The 18,006-nt window shown below is 33.1% G+C and overlaps 1 protein-coding gene and 1 long non-coding RNA gene across 2 annotated transcripts in view; one reads left to right on the top strand and one right to left on the bottom strand.

Moving 5' to 3' along the window:
- LOC127709868 (uncharacterized) overlaps nucleotides 1–9,928 on the bottom strand; it is a 43,541-nt gene extending 33,613 nt beyond the window's left edge. Inside the window, exons 1-2 of the mRNA XM_052215545.1 lie at nucleotides 9,802–9,928; nucleotides 528–989 (exon numbers count right to left, since the gene is read on the bottom strand). Of these exons, the coding sequence (XP_052071505.1) occupies nucleotides 528–989; nucleotides 9,802–9,823 (484 nt within the window). The 5' untranslated portion in view covers nucleotides 9,824–9,928. The remainder of the gene's footprint in view (nucleotides 1–527; nucleotides 990–9,801) is intronic.
- Nucleotides 9,929–10,076: 148 nt separating this feature from the next.
- On the top strand, nucleotides 10,077–16,584 carry LOC127709889 (uncharacterized). The gene is made up of 3 exons (XR_007985846.1): nucleotides 10,077–10,172; nucleotides 13,472–13,580; nucleotides 14,066–16,584. It is a non-coding gene; the product is annotated as an uncharacterized LOC127709889 (long non-coding RNA).
- Nucleotides 16,585–18,006: the final 1,422 nt, after the last annotated feature.

Below are 18,006 nucleotides of genomic sequence, written 5' to 3'. Positions count from 1 at the left end.
ATGGTTTTATGATGCCTGATTTCTGATGAATATGTGTTATTATGCAAACAAAAACTGTGTTTTAAAGTCATTATTAAATTTCAATAAATCTATTTTTTTTTTTACTATCTATCTGTATTTACCTGTAGTATAGGCACAAATGAAATATGGTTTGTGGTGCAAATGAAAGTTTTTTTCGGTGCAAATGAAATGCCAATTGGCACAAAAGCAAAGCACTGAATAAATCCTATCAAGGGTAAAAAATTCAACAGAATAGTTTTGAGAAAAGGATCCGGAGTCGATATTGCAAAAAGGGGCTGTATTATAGACAAATGCAGACTATCGGATAATGCAATGCTTTCTTTGGTAAAATTAAATATGAACAACATTCTTACTTAAAAAAACATATTTGAATAACATCAATATCTTTGTATGAGATATTTTTTGACAAACATCTTTTGGGAGCTAAAGCACTTACCATGTTTATTTACTCTGACTAGAAATGCATATGTAGCGTTATTATTAAGCTAATATAACTCTTAACTTACCATAATTTTCCATTTTTTTCTTCCAATCTTTGCCCATTGGATGTTTTCTGTTTCCTTTTGTTGGTGGTTTAATCACAGATATTTTGTTTGGTTTAGATTGCTGAGGAGATATCACATGGTTTGTTTGATTGATCAAGTTCCCAGTTGAATTAACTTTTTTATTGTCAGTATTATCATCAGCTGATAATTTAAGTGCCCCTACTGCTGCTATTACTATACATGTTATCAATATACAAGTCACCCAACAAATAATGGTCCAGTTTTTAGGATCTGGTTGTATAACTTTTGGTTGGTGTTTTGGTGCTTTTGTTGGTGGTTTCCCATTTTGTGGAGGAATCAGTTGAAGTTCTATTTTCCCATTGTCTACTTTATGTCCATAAATAACATCTTCATCATCAGAGTCATCGCTCAGAGATGTTAATGGAACTTTTGAATATTGGTCCAATTCATAAGAATACTTTCCTGAAAAAAAGAATTATTCTTAAATGCAAAATGTGAAAAACTCAGTTTATTTGCTTTTACTACATTTTTAATAGATATAAGAAGATGTGGTATGAGTGCCAATGAGACAACTCTCCATCCAAGTCAAAATTTATAAAAGTAAACCATTATAGCCTTTTAGGTCAAAGTACAGTCTTCCACACGGAGCCTTGGCTCACACCGAACAGCAAGCTATAAAGGGCCTCAAAAATTACTAGTGTAAAACCATTCAAACGGGAAAACCAACGGTCTAATATATATAAAAAACTAGAAACGAGAACCACATCAACAAACGACAACTACTGAACATCAAATTCCTGACTTAGGACAGGTGCAAACAATTGCAGCGGGTTTAAATGTTTTAATGGTACCAAACCTTCACCCTTATCTGAAACAATAGTGTATCATCACAACATAGAAAAACACACTATAAAATATCAATTGAAATGGCTTAACTCAATCAAAAGACATAGTAACACCAGTGAACATACACTGAACAAATAAATTTGATCTATGATACAATGCAAATACAAAATAAATAAACTAAGGGAAGAATAATAAAAGTAACATGTTATACCGCTGTGAAATGTTAAACAATTTAAAAAAAACAATAAACCTATTACTAAATATGAACATGAAAAAACCACAAACCCATCACTTGTCAAAACATCCAAATACACACCTGGCATATATCAAACTACGAAATGATAGTTACAGACTGTGACACCATACCTTACTATCAGTGTAGCAAATCCAGGAAATGTTATATTTACTCAAAGGCAAACTGGAACAACATAAAAGAAGAGATTACATCAACATCAACAAAAATCCGACAGATGAAGGCTCGTGGAATATGAAATGAGTGACACCTTCAAGAAAGAACTTTTTCAAAGTATAGACAATCACATTCCATCTAAAGAAATCCTCTTCAAGAACAACTTACCCTGGATAAACCACAAAATAAGGAAACTGTTCAAAAAGAAACAAAGGCTATACTGTACCAACAAGCTAAACGAACTAAAAAATGGACAAATTCAGTGGCGGATCCAGAACTTTTCATAAGGGGGGCCAGCTCACTGACCTAAGGGGGGCCCGCTCCAGTCATGCTTCAGTGATTCCCTATATAATCAACCAAATTTTTCCCACGAAAGGGGGGGCCCAGGCCCCCAGATCCGCCTATGAAATTACAGACAGTTCCAAAAAGAAGTAAAACGGCAGTTCAGAAAAGAAGAATACTCTTACATCGATGATACTATCATCATAGGCCTTAAAACAAACAACACAAAGCCATTCTGGAAGTACATCAAATCCAGGAAAACAGATAACATTGGAGTATCACCTTTAAAAAACAAAGGGAACCTGATCAGTGACAAGGGAAGGGAAGGTTGAAATTTAAATTCAACAATTTTTATTTAGATCCGTATTCACAATTAACAAATCAACATCAATACCCAAAACAACAAAATACATCAAAGAATCCATACCTGAACTACTAATAACTACTAAAGGTCTTAAAAAACTACTCAAAGATGTTAATCCATGGAAAGCATCTGGACCAGACGGTATACCAAACAGAATACTAAAAGAATGTGCAACAGAAATAGCACCAGGACTAACTGCCATCTTCCAAATAGCAATAGACACTGGAATACTACCTGAAGACTCGCTCAACGCAAACATTTCATGTGTTTTCAAAAAGGGAGACAAACATGCTGCAGAAAACTAATTATATATAAGGACCAGTCTCATTAACATCGCTACTGCAAACTTCTAGAACACATTACATGCAAGCACATCCTTAAACATCTTGAAAAGCACAGAGTCTTAACATCACTCAACCATGGATTCAAATCTGGCTATTCGTGCGAAACTCAATTGCTAGTCACTTTACATGAACGTATTCGACGCTGGTCTATAAACTGACATTGCAATCCTGGATTTTTCCAAAGCTTTTGACACTGTACTGCATAACAAATTACTATAAAAAATGGGAGCATACAGAATTGGAGGACAAATTAATAAACAACTGGCTAAATATGTTTCTGACACAGAGGAAGATGAAAGTGGTAGAAGAGGGAGAAACAACTGGCTAAATATGTTTCTGACACAGAGGAAGATGAAGGTGGTAGAAGAGGGAGAAACAACTGGCTAAATATGTTTCTGACACAGAGGAAGATGAAAGTGGTAGAAGAGGGAGAAACAACTGGCTAAATATGTTTCTGACACAGAGGAAGATGAAGGTGGTAGAAGAGGGAGAACAGTCTGAAGAAATAAAAGTGGACTCAGGAGTTCCACAAGGAACAGTACTTGGACCATTACTCTTCCAATGTCACATAAATGACCTCCCCGACACTGTCAAATCTTTAGTACGACTATTCATTGATGACTGCCTACTGTAAAGAACCATCAAGACAAAGAAAGACCACAAACTACTGCAAGAAGACCTAGCAAACCTAGAAGATTGGGGAAACAAATGGGGAATGCGATTTAACGCAAAAAAATGCTACGTCCTAAGCATCAAAAACAAAAGCCAGAGATTCTATACACTCAATGGCCACATACTCCAACAAGTGCAGAACAACCCATACCTAGCTATAGGAGTGCAAATATAAGAAGATATGAAGTGAACCATGCATATAACAAATGCTGCGAAAAAGGCAAACTCAACCATAGGTTTTCTCAGAAGAAACTTAAGGTACTGTCCACAGGAATGTACATGTAAAGAAAACTGCTTACATTTCTCTAGTACGTTCAACTATAGAATATGTAGCAACAGTGTGGAAACCCTACAGTATAGCAGATACAAACAAGGCGGAAAGCAGCACGATTCATAACAGGCAACTATAAAACAAGAGAAGATGGATGCCTCACAAACATGCTTGCCAAATTAGAACTTCAAGAATTACAACACAGACACACAAGCCAAAAACTTATATTTTTAGGTGGTTGAGGGCCTGGTTCCTGCTATTGATCCAGACGACTACTTAAAATCTGCAAGACCAAGAAGAACCATTACGCCAAAGTTTGATAATTACCAAGCTACTAACATTATTGAATAAACAATTCACCAAAGTTTTATGCAAATTGGTTAAAGCATTTTTGAGTTAATGTCCGACATGTTGACGACGGACAGACGGATAACGGTATACCATAATACGTCCCGTAAACGGGCGTATAAAAACAAGTGAGAAACAATACTGGATGTTTTAACATTCCTACCAGTAAAACACCGCAACATAATACAAGGAAGAGAAGGATATAGGAGTGGTCATAGATGAAGATCTAACATTCGAAAAGCATATATGAGAAAAAGTTAACAAAGCTAATTCAATTTTTGCGGCATTAAGAAGATCATTTAAAATCTAAATCTAAAAATCTAAATCTAAATGCTGAAATTTTCCTTCCACTATACAAAACATTAGTGAGAACACACTTAGACTATGCTAGCTCAGTATGGGCACCTTTTAAAAAGAAATGTATAGATAAAATCGAGAATGTACAAAAAAGAGTGACACTTCAGATACCAGGCTTCAATAAATTAAGCTACCCAGAAAGATTGAAGAAACTTAGGCTACAGACATTGTCATATAGAAGAGTCTGAGGGGACATGATTGAGATACCGGTATATAAAATATGATACTAAATGGAAAATTTGACCCAGAAACTAGTACATTCCTCAAATTAATATCAAACACACAAAATAGGCATAGCACAAGAGTTAATAGTAAAAAAATCATTCACCAACGATTTAAAACTAGTCTGAGGAAAAATAGCTTTGCAGTAAGAATTGCCAAAATATGGAATAAGCTACCAGATAAAGTTATAAAAGCTCTGTCTATAAACGCTTTTAAAAATAGACTGGATAAACACTGGGAATAAGAAGAAATCTATTATTCTGATTATCAAGCTGAATTAGCCGGAAGCAGCAACAGAATTAATAGAGATAAAAACACAATATATGAGTCTGGTGAAGAGGAATCGTGAGGATACTGTACTGGAAAACATAATTAAGTATCATTAAGTAAGTAATTAACATACAAATTAATTCTTTGAGTCCACAATAATTAACTGGAACCAACTAGAAGACACAATTGTGCGCACAACAAATGTAGAGAGCTTTAAATCTGCTCTTGCGAAACATCAATAAATCGACGGTGCCTTCACCCTGTTGTATAAACGCCAGACATACCCATACAGATACAGAAAAAGTCATCATTTAGCATGTTTAGTGTGGAAAATGTGAAGGCATTATTGTTAGTGACAGCAGTATTTCATTCAAACTAAAAACAAGAATTCTTGTCATTTCGGCACCTGGTCAAATCGGCACCCGGTATAGTCAATTCGGCACCTAGTCAAATCCAGACCTGGTTAATTGGCATTATGTTTTGCAAAGTAAACTATTGAAGACTCCTTTTTTCCCATATTTTTTATATTTTAGCTCCAGGTGTCAATGTATATTTGTTATGCATAACAGAAGTTCCAATGGAAACTTTGTTATAAAAAATGTCGTAATATCTGTTCCTACTGGAACTTATGTTATCAAGGAACTTCCATTTCATGACAACTGTACATTGATTGTAAACATACAAAATTGATGCCAGTCTTAATATTATATAAGTAGACAGGAAATGCTGAAAAAAAAAATTTTAAATAATAATGATTAAATTTGTTTTTATCCTCATACATGTCATATGTGTATTTTAAACAGTAGCTTGGGTGATGGCTTCTCTGTTTAATCCAAGTTATTTTATTTATAAAATATCAAAAACTACCTGAAAATGGTTGAAACAACAAGCGGGTTATTTTTTATAATTAAAAATGTAATACCATATTTTTTTTAAATGATACCCATTCAAACTTAATTATTAAAATATTGAGAAAACTTCCAACAGCAAACAACTGATTATTTTTTATTCTAACTGCTTTAAAATTACATATGCGCTGGGGTATTTTAACGATGTAGGAAAAGTATCTTTTTAAATAACCTCGTCAATTGTATGTTTTTGCGAAACAAAATATAAATAAAAAAGCGAAAAAACTACTCTCCCCTTATCTCTAATAAAAATAAAAGAATAAAAGAAAAAAAGATGTAAAAATATATGGTGCCAAATTGACTAACCAAATGCTGAAATGACTTTAAATAGGTGCCGATTTGACTGGATGCCGATTTTACTTTTTCTATAGGTGCTGAATCGACCAGGTGCCGATTTGACTTGTACCCAAAAACAAGAGTGCATACTCTGAGGTTGACAGCACAGGCTCCACAGGTCTCTGTGTTAAAAAATTTTTTTTACTCAGGCCATTGAAAACTAAATGATGGTTTCCTGTAACACAACAAAATATCATAGGATCGGCAGGCAGGAAAAACTTTTTATTCTATTTTACACAAACTCAAACGAGGCCCATGCACATCATGCAGTTTCACTCTACAGAGTTTTTTTTTTAAACCATTGACATGAAATTCTTGAAAAAAATTGTTTTCAAATGTAAACAAAGAGTCAATCATAAGTCTAGGTAATAATAAAATGCTTCGCTGGGCGCAGCTTGATACGACCGCAGAGGTCGAACCCTGAACAGTTGGGGCAAGTATGGACACAACATTCAAGCTTGATACAGCTCTGAATTTGGATTGTGATTAAATATTTGACACAGCATAGGTTTCTGACACAGAAAGAATGTGGTCTAAGAACTTGAATTTTTTTGGTTTACCTACATTGTATTATGGTCCAATGTCAAAAATCAAAATACATGGTTAGATTCAGCATATCAAAGAACCCCATATATTCAATTTTTGTTGAAATCAAACAAAGTTTAATTTTGGACCCCAACTTGGACAAACTTGAAAACTGGGCCCATAATCAAAAATCTAAATACATGTTTAGATTCAGCATATCAAAGAACCCAAAGATTTCAATTTTTGTTAAAATCAAACTAAGTTTAATTTTGGACCCTTTGGACCTTAATGTAGACCAATTTAAAAAACGGGACCCAAAATTAAAAATCTAAATACACGGTTAGATTTGGAATATCAAAGAACCCCAATAATTCAATTTTTGATGAAATCAAACAAAGTTTAATTTTGGACCCTTTTGACCTCAATATGAACCAATCTGATAGCGGGGCCCACAAATAAAAAATCTAAATACATGGTTAGATTCAGCATATCAAAGAACCCCATATATTCAATTTTGTTGAAATCAAACAAAGTTTAATTTTGGACCCCAATTTGGACCAACTTGAAAACTGGGCCAAAAATCTAAAATCTAAATACATGTTTAGATTCAGCATATCAAAGAACCCCAAGAATTCAATTTTTGTTAAAATCAAACTAAGTTTAATTTTGGACCCTTTGGACCTTAATGTAGACAAATTTAAAAAACAGGACCCAAAATTAAAAATCTAAATACACGGTTAGATTTGGCATATCAAAGAACCCCAATAATTCAATTTTTGATGAAATCAAACGAAGTTTGATTTTGGACCCTTTTGACCTCAATATGAACCAATTTGATAGCAGGGTCCACAAATAAAAAATCTAAATACATGGTTAGATTCAGCATATCAAAGAACCCCATATATTCAATTTTTGTTGAAATAAAACAAAGTTTAATTTTGGACCCCAATTTGGACCAACTTGAAAACTGGACCAAAAATCAAAAATCTAAATACATGTTTAGATTCAGCATATCAAAGAACCCCAAGAATTCAATTTTTGTTAAAATCAAACAAAGTTTAATTTTGGACCCTTTGGACCTTAATGTAGACCAATTTGAAAACTGGACCCAAAATTAAAAATCTAAATACACGGTAAGATTCGGCATAACAAATAAATAAATGTGGTCAAAGATTTTAAAAATCTAATGCGCCATACTGTGCAATTAAAGATTACTTCTTGAAATTTGAAAAAAAATAATATTTGAAGAATAATTCTTTTTAATTTCTGAAATCTGAAATGAGAAAAAATTGACCCCCCACAATTTCTTTTTACCCCCCCCCCCCCCCTTTTTTTCCCCCAAAAAATTCTTTCCCTCAAGATATGGTCATAATCTCAATCAAATTTCCAATGGAGTTTGCAACCATAATTACCCATTTAAATTTACCATAGTGCTAACTTAATCTATTTTATAATAGAATTTAAAATATAGTGTCAAATCTTTCATATGGATTTTTTTGTAAAAAAAAAAGATGCAACATTTGCAGATATTTTTACTGGTCTTCCTTTATAAATATGCATTTCTTTAAACATAATTTAAAAGCAGTGTAAGGGAAGTAACCAAAACGTTGTATTTGGATTACCTCCCTTACACTGTTTTAAATTATCTTAATTGTTCATTAACCATTACTTTATTCATAATTTAAAAGCAGTGTAAGGGAGATAATTTCAATGATGTATTTGATTTATCTCCCTTACACTGCTTTAAATTATGTTTTGTACTAAAGTATTTGTCCATTAACCAGGACAACAGTGTTTTTCCCCCTTTTTTGCCCCTAATTCCTAAACGGTTTGAGCCATAACCCCCAAAAGCAAATCCTAACCATCCCTTTGTGGTATGGAAACTTGTAGTATAATTTCAGAGAGATCCATACACTGTTCCACAGTTATTGTCTGGAAACTAGAAAATGCTTATTTTTGGCCCCTTTGTGGCCCCTAATTCCTTAACTGTTGGAACCATAACCCCCAAAATCAATCCCCACCTTCCTTTTGTGGAATTGAACCTTATGGTAAAATTTCAAAGAGATCCATTCACTTAAACTAAAGTTAGAGTGCGAAAACCAATGTGTCTTCGGACGACGACGCCGACGCCAACGTCATACCAATATACGACCGCAAAAATTTTTTGCAGTCGTATAAAAAACCTACAACACCATGGCCAAAAAGACAAAGGCAGTGTCTGCGCGTACCCGCATGTAAATTGGCCTTCGTAGGCTATGTGTACCCGCCTCTAGTTTTATAATTTAATGTCATCGGATCAGGAATAAAATGTGAAATAAACCCGGAAATTATCGCTATAAGTGAAAAAAAAATTGATTACTCACAGAGATTTTAAGATTTGAAATGTCAAAATTTTAGCTTTGAAAAAAAAAGTTCAATGCCGATTTTATTTTTACTATGTCCCTAATACGCTTTCGTAGAAACGATCCTGGTTAGTTTTTTAATTTTTTCTTTAGATATTATTTATAATTATTGATATAATGTAATAATGGAATACACGATACAATGTATATTATTTTTAGATGAGAATCAAATTAAAAGGGCAAGATTATCTTTTCATATATAACACATTATTAATTCAAATAAATTTATTCATCATACATGTAACACTTCATTTTTATTTTAATCTATATGAATTTAATTGCGTATACACTCAAACTTTGATTTTAGTTGTTTTAGATATTTTAAAATGTTTGTTTCTGTATCGAATTTTATTAGAAAATAACTTTCACGCTCGAGTTTTTTTAACATATATTTATTCATATTCTTTTAATGTGCATTTACATTTAATTTCTATTTTTCTAACTAATACAATAACAAAAATATTATTTGCCATTACATTGTATCTTCACTGAATTCACAAAATCAGGAAATAACCGATAATTTTCCTGTATCTTTCACGTTTCATTCCCGATCATATGACAGTTTATTATAAAATCGCTTGCGGGTACGCGTAGCCTACGAAGGCTAATTTGGCTACGTGTACCCGCATGAGGGTACGCGCAGACACTGCCAAGACAAACAACAACATATCAACAAACAGTAAATAAAGATTGACTGAAAACTGACAAAGTAAATTACCTTTTTTCAGAGTGTTCCCCATTCTAGTACAACGCTAGACAATGTTAATATCCAAAGACTGATACAATATACGTTGGGGTGGCCGAGACTGAAACATTAAAACCACTGGGAAGTTAAATAGTTTCACGAGTAATAATATATATATCAAAACGTGATGAAAACCACTATAAGCACCACCGTTTGATTGGATTATTGTTTTCCTGGTAACCTGTCTAGTAGTTGAGACAAGGGACCAATCCTTTTTTTTTCGATTTATTTCTAGCTTTTTCATTATTATGGATCGAAAGCTCGTAGTTATTTCTGCGAATGCTCAATCAAATCAAAACATCCGGTTTGTTTAGCCCACATTGAGCTCCACATTTTATAGGCATGTATGGTTGTCTAATTAACTGTTTAGGTTCAAATATGTATTACAAAGTCCCTAACGGGACATCTAGTCCAATTTAAAAGTCTACCGGAATGTTTTTTCATTGAACATTTTATTAGATATAAAGCACCACCAAAAATGAACTAAACACCAGGGGAGGAAGCTTCTGTCTTTATGTCTATTAGACGGGTATATGGGGTCTATATCACATGTGAGCAGCTGCTTTTGAGGTCAAATTGAGTTTTAAGACGCATTGCCATTGGTCCACAAGCTTGTGTTGTCCATTCCAGAGGCCACTTATGGTATATTTCATCTGTTCATTAAAAAATTATATATCAGCACCACCAGAAAAAACTTACCAACACAGATGATAGCTTCCTAGCCGCTGTCCAAATAATGTCCAATAAGCAGGAAGACGGGTCTACAAACCTCTTTTGGGGTCTATGTTAATTTGTAGGGCCCATTAACCCACAAACACTTTTGATCCAATCCTAAGTATAGAGGTTATGGTACATGTATATTTCATTAAAAAAAAGTAACAAGCACCACCAAAAATGAACTAAGCACCATGCGATGTAGCTTCCCTCCCATTAGTCCAACAGATGGGTATAGGGGTCTAAAACACTCTTTGGGGTTCTAAGTTGGTTTGTGAAGCTCATTAATCTACAGGCACCTTTGGTCCAATCTTCAAGTCAAGGGGTCTTTTATGTTATATTTCATTCAAGAAATATACAAGCACCACCAAAAAACGAACTTATCACTACAGGAGATAGCTTCCTTCCCACTGGTCCAACAGACAGGTTTCAGGGTCTCGAACACTCTTTGGTGTTCTAAGTTGGTTTGTTAGGCTCATTGGTCCACAGGCAACTTTGGTCCACTCTACAAGTCAAGGGGTCTTTTATATTATATTTTATTTGATAAAAATATAAGCACCACCAAAAACAAACTTTGCACCACAAGAGGTAGCTTCCCTCTCTTTGGTCCAACAGATTGGTATAGGGGTCTAAAATATTCTTTGGGGTTCTAAGTTGGTTTGTAAGGCCTGTCGGTCTAAAGGCAACCGTGGTCCAATCTACACAAGCCCAGAGGTCTCAGGGTATATTTCACCAAAGAAAAATATAAGCACCACCAAAAACAAACTAAGCACCACAGGAGGTAGCTTCCCTTCCTTTTGGTCCAACAGATGGGTATAGGGGTCTAAAACACTCTTTGGGGTTCTAAGTTATTTTTTAAGGCTCATTGGTCCACAGGCACCTGTGGTCCAATTTACAGGTCCTGGGGTCTATAAGGGTATATTTCATTAAAGAAAAATATAAGCACCACCAAACACAAACTAAGCACCATGGGAGGTAGCTTTCCTCTCGTTGGTCCATCAGACAGGTTTAGAGGTATAACACACTGTTTTGGGGTCTAAGATGATTTGAAAAGCACATGTGGTGCAATCTTCTAGTCCAGAGGTCTGTTGTGATATATTTCATTAAAGAAATATAAGCATCACCAAACACAAACTAAGCACCATGGGAGGTAGCTTTCCTCTCGTTGGTCCATCAGACAGGTTTAGAGGTATAACACACTCTTTTGGGGTCTAAGATGATTTGAAAAGCACATGTGGTGCAATCTGCTAGTCCAGAGGTCTGTTGTGGTATATTTCATTAAAGAAATATAAGCACCACCAAAAATGAACTTAGCACCACGGATGGTTGCTTCCATCCCCTTGGTCCAACAGACAGGTATAGGGGTGTAAAGCCCGCTTTTGGGGTCTTTGTTGATTTGTGAGGCCTATTAATCCACAAGCACATGTGGTCTAATCTTAAGTCCAGATGTCATTTAGGGTATATTTCATTAAAAAAATATAAGCGCCACCAACTTAACTCCTTGGCAGGTAGCTTCCGCCCTCTTGGCCTAACAGACAGGTATAGAGGTCTAAAAAACTCTTTTGGGGTCTGTGTTGGTTTGTAAGGCCCATTGTTCCAAATGTACCTTTGGTCCAATCTTAAGTTCAGAGGACTTTTATGGTATATTCTAGTAAAAAAATAACTAACACCACCAAAAATGAACTTAGCACCACAGAAGATACATGTAGCTTCCAACCCCTAGTCCAAACAGACAGGTTCATGAGTATAAAACACTATTTGGGGTCTAAGTTGATTTAAAAGGCTCATTGGTTCACAAGCACCTGTGGTCCAAAATTTAGTCCAGAGCCACTTTAATATGGTATATTTTATTTAAAAAATATAAGCACCATCAAAAACTTACTTAACTGCATGGAAGGTAGCTTCCACCCCCTTGATCCAATAAACAGGTATAGGGTCTAAAAAAAACTTTTGGAGGTCTATGTTGATTTATAGGGCCCATTGTCTGTGGTCCAACCTACAAGTCCAGGAGTCTTTTATGATATATTTCATCAAAGAAAAATATAAGCACCACCAAAAACGATCTTAGCACCACAGGAAGTAGCTTCCACCCCTTGGTCCAGCAGACAGTTATAAGGGTCTAAAACACTGTTTTAAGGTTTAAGTTAATTTGTAAAGCCTATTGGTCCACAAGCAACCATTGTCATGTTGACAAGTCTGGATACCTCTTATGGTATTCTTCATTAATTATATAAAACCACCACCAAAAATGAACTTAGTAACACAGGTGGTAATACAACCTCATTGATGATTATAGAGGTCTTATGTTCTCTTTAAGGATCTAAGTAGATTCCTAAGACCCATTGGTCAACAATTCCCAATGATTTGTTTAACAAGTCAATAGTCCTTTAATGGTGGACATCTTAAATTAATTAAGCACTACCAAACACAAATTAAGCACCACAAGACCCTTTGGTCTACATGTATGCACAAAATGTTACTGACAGGTCCTTATCCTCAAAGCTGTGTAAATGCAAACAAATGTTATGAGGAGATTTAAAAGCCAGAAAATTATAATTCTTATGATAATTCTCCATTGCTCTACCTGTCTTCAAGGCGAGAACCCTCTAAAGGAGCACATGAAGTAGTAAGATATAAGCACCACAAAAACATGAAGTAACTTTGTAAAAAAGAAGAAAAAACAAATATGATATTCAGCAACAAACAGCAACCACTTAATAACAGGCTCCTGACTCGGGACAGTCACATAAAGAATATTTATCAGATGGATACATAGAACCAAAAAAAAAAAAAAAAAACCATAAATAACATGACATGTTCATTATGATGTGACATTTAAAATCATATGCTAAATTATTGATTCTTAATTGTACATCAATTTTATGAGTTTGTGTGCCTATATATCTAAATCTTGTTTTTCTTTCCACAGACTTATCCAAATTGACATCAAAAGTGTTCAGATATCAGATGTATCACAGCTAAAGAATGAAAGTATTTGTGGTCCTTTCACAGCTTTTGCCTACAGTCAGCTTTTAATGGTATGATAATATGCACGTCTTAAGTATTTTATAGTATATACAAATGTAAATTAAATCAATGTATACACACCTTTTATCAATTAATAATTTGTTCATTCATTTACACATAGTTTGATAAATTACATTAAACATAATCTAAATAAATTATCACATATTAAAGTAAACAATAAGTTTATATCCAATTGGGCAAATATAAGTTTCAAGTAGACAATTATTCTATAATATTACAAAAGTGGCAAATGACCTGTAGTTGTTAATTTCTGTATCATTTGGTCTCTTGTAAAGAGTTGTCTCATAGGCAATCATACCACATCTTTTTTTTAATAAATACATGAACAATTTGTTAAGGGGCTGATTTTAGCTGATTCAGACAATTTATTTCATTCTATCTTGATTGATTCTGTAGCACTTAACAAATGTCACAAGCACAGACGTAATTGAATTTCATATTATTAATTTAATACATGTACGCTTTATTATTTCAGTGAATTAAAGAATCAAGAGATATCAAGCTGACCAACTGCCAAGAAAGGGAAGGCAACTCCATCTGAAGGAAATTAAAAGAAAAGATTTTACAATTACAACAATAGATGTGAAAATGTTATTTTTTCAATCTAATAATACACATAACAAAAAATACACTTAAGAAATACTGTTCAAGATTGTTTCTTAAAATGTCAGTCTTACATTTCAGTAGGAGTTTAAAGTTTGCAAATACTTTTTTTATATACTTGAAGATGTATTGTAAATGTAAATTTGTCAGATTTAAAGTTTTCAAGGCTTTAATTATCTCCCCTTATTAATCTCCAAAAAACTACTTATGCAAGCCTCTTTATTTTCCAACTCCTAGAATTCAAAATTTTTAAAAGGTCAAAACGTGTGTCAAATTTTTTTTCTTTGTTTACTGTTTTATGATTGGAGTTCAACCTTTTATCTCAAGAACAAAATAAAAGAAACCTACTGTGCACAGATGTTTTAATTAACTGTAAAAGTCTTCCTCTCTTTTTATTATGAATTGTGAAGATAATTTTTGAAGACAGACAATTTAACACTGTATTAGAGAAATGTAGTTTATAGAAATTCAAGATACATTTTGTAAAACCAAACAATATGACTCTTTTACTTAAATTAGTTCTTATACAAAATCACATGACTAAGGGAGATAACTCTACTTCTAAATTATTTATCTGAAATAGTAAATTAAAGTGGCTCATTTTAGTATTATCACTGACTGATAGATTTGCCACTTAATAGAGATTAACGTTCATAACAATTGATGATAACTTATATCTGCTGATGCAAAATTGTCCCTTGCTGAAAAGTATTACTTTTATATTAAATATATGTTGCTTTCAGGAGTTATGTCCCTTTAATATTTTTTTTATCAGAATATGTTTGTTATATATGTAAACAAGGTGGGATTTTATACTAATTACAATATCTTTATTTGTATTCAAGGTTGTTTAACAGTCCCATAGTTGTAGTATTTTTATACGACCGCAATAATTTTTTGGGATCGTATAATGGTATGATGTCGTCGTCTGCGTCGTCGTCCGAAGACACATTGGTTTCCGGACAATAACTTTAGTTTAAGTGAATGGATCTCTATGAAAGTTTTTAAGAAGGTTCAATACCACAAAAGGAAGGTTGGGATTGATTTTGGGGATGATGGTCCCAACCATTTAGGAATAAGGGGCCCAAAACAAGCATTTTTCTAGTTTCAGGATAATAACTTGTGTATAAGTATTTCGATTGCTCTGAAATTGTACCACAATGTTTAATATCACAAGTAGAAGGTTGGGATTCAATATAGGGGTTATGGGGCCAACAGTTCAGGAATAAAGGGCCAAAAAGGGGCCAAAAAACAGGCATTTTTCTAGTTTCCAGACAATAACTTGTGTGTAAGTGTATGGATCTCTCTGACATTGTTCCACAAGGTTCCATATAACAAAGGGAAGGCTGGGATTGAGTTTGGGGTTAATTGCCCTAAACATGTAGGAATTAGGGACCAAAAAAGGGCCAAAAAGAAGCATTTTTCTAGTTTCCAGACAATAACTTGTGTTTAAGTGTATGGATCTCTCTGAAATTGTACTACAAGGTTCCATACTACAAAGGAAAGGCTGGGATTGAGTTTTGGGGTTATTGCTCCAAGGGGGTTTCAATAAGTTGAAAGGGGGGGGATTTTTTGTTTACAATTTTTTTAAGGGATTCATATTTTTTTTCAAAATTTTTCAAATTTCGAATTTTTGAAAAGTTTCAAGAAGAAATTTTCAATTGCACAGTATTGTGCAATAGATTTGTAAGATCTTTGACCACATTTATTTTGTGTCAGAAACCTATATTATGTCAAAAATTTGATCACAATCCAAATTCAGACAGTATCAAGCTTGAATATTGTGTCCAAATTTGCCCCAACTGTTCAGGGTTTGACCTCTGCGGTCGTTTCAAGCTGCGCTCAGCGAAGCATTTTATTGAATTTAGAGATGATCTGTATTATGTATTAAAATTAATTGTTCCTTTTCCTCTATTACATAGTAATGGCTTTTTTTTTTTTATATCAACCTTAATTGTGAAACTATTCAGAATTGATGACTTCTGAAATTCTGCAGTTTAGATCTGTGGTAATTAATAAGTTTTGTAAATTTGAAACATTATTTAAGTTGACATGTAACATTTTCAAACATATACAAATCAACACTTCTTTTTTTTAATTTAAAAGACAATAAATTGAAAAACTTATTACATTTTAAATTAATGTATATCCTACCTACTGATACTTCTAAGAATTATGTATGCAAATAAAAATGTTCATAGCTATAAATTTATAGAAAGTCAAACTTTAAAAGAAACAGTGGGGTTTCTGTGCATAATTTATGTTTAATTTGAAATTGTACTGTTATTTGATTGTACATTGTGCTGAATGTTGAATGAAGTTTATCTGTATGGATGAAACTTATGTTTTTAATATTCATTGATTAATAAACTTAATAAGAATATAATGCAATACCTGTCTTTGTATTTTTCTGAATCAATTCAAACTACCACAATTTATAACATAAAAAAAAACCATTTGTCTTCTGTTTTAAGTTTCTCTATGTCCATTTTAAAATTATTACTCCTGTTAAACTAAGCATGAACATTTTCTTGATTACTGTTCCAATCAATAGATTATAAATCATATGTCACAGAATGCGATACATAGGGATACTGATCTCAATTTTTTTATTTCAGAAGGTAGAAGAGTTTGATAAATTATATTTAGATGTCTGGCTTGTGTCTGGTGTCATTGATCTAAGTGTTTTTGTCACCTGATTTTGTCAGTTATCATGAGTAAAAGGACAATTATATTTGGTATTAACTCTGCACAAGAGGTATACATTTCTGTAAGAAGGGGTTCATCTGATGTTACTTCTTTTTAATTATTAATTAGTCAAATACTATAAGCAATAGTAAATATGTGTTGAGTATGAAATGATGATAAGATCTATGTGTCCGTTTGGCAGGATTCATCTGACTTTTATATTGAATTTCATGATAATAATGAATTTCTTTATTAAAGTGTCACATACTAATTGTCATAAAACCATTACAGTATTTGTAATATTTACACATACAACAATCAATATACATCCATGAGACATTATCAGTATAAAACTTTTTTACAACTAAACAATTCTTATTAAAAGTGTTCCTTATATCTGTAAACTTGTCAAACAAAAAACAAAACAAAAATGAAACTTGTACACAATGCTTATTACCACAAAACACAGATCAAGTTTGAATTTTGGTGGTGTCACTTTAATATAAAATTTAATCCTGGTATCTATGATGAGTTTATTTAACTATTCTAGAGTTATGCCCCTTTATAAATGGAAAAATTGCTAAATTTTTCATTTCTGTTTTCTAACTTTAGTTTGCCTTAACCAAATATACTGAAACTTAAACACAATGCTTATTACCACATAACACAGATACATTTTGAATATTGGTGGCAACACTGTTCTAGTGTTATGGCCTTTACAAGATGAAAAAATGCTGAATTTTTCGTTTCTGTGACTGTCCTGTTAAGTTTGCTTCAACCAAATGTTACGAAACTTATACAAAATGCTTATTACCACAAAACTCAAATTAGGAACAAACTTGGGTAGGGTCACATTTACTGTTCTTGATATATGTTCTTTATAACATTTTATTCAAGCGGGGGGATTATCTGTGTCCCATGGACACATTCCCCATTTATTTTTACATTGTAGCTATTATCTTGAAAACTATAATAGATAGATAGAAACTTTGATTAATAAAAATGATCAACAATGCAACATCTACAATTAAGACAAAATGGAAGAAATCAACCAACGACTGCTTGTTGAGTATTTGCCCTTAAACGACGATTTTTACCTTCTTTTTTGTTTGTATATATTTTTGC

The sequence above is a fragment of the Mytilus californianus genome, unplaced genomic scaffold (assembly GCF_021869535.1).
Source record: "Mytilus californianus isolate M0D057914Y unplaced genomic scaffold, xbMytCali1.0.p SCAF_7, whole genome shotgun sequence".
NCBI lineage: Eukaryota > Metazoa > Mollusca > Bivalvia > Mytilida > Mytilidae > Mytilus > Mytilus californianus.
This window is presented reverse-complemented; position numbering and strand designations above follow the sequence as displayed.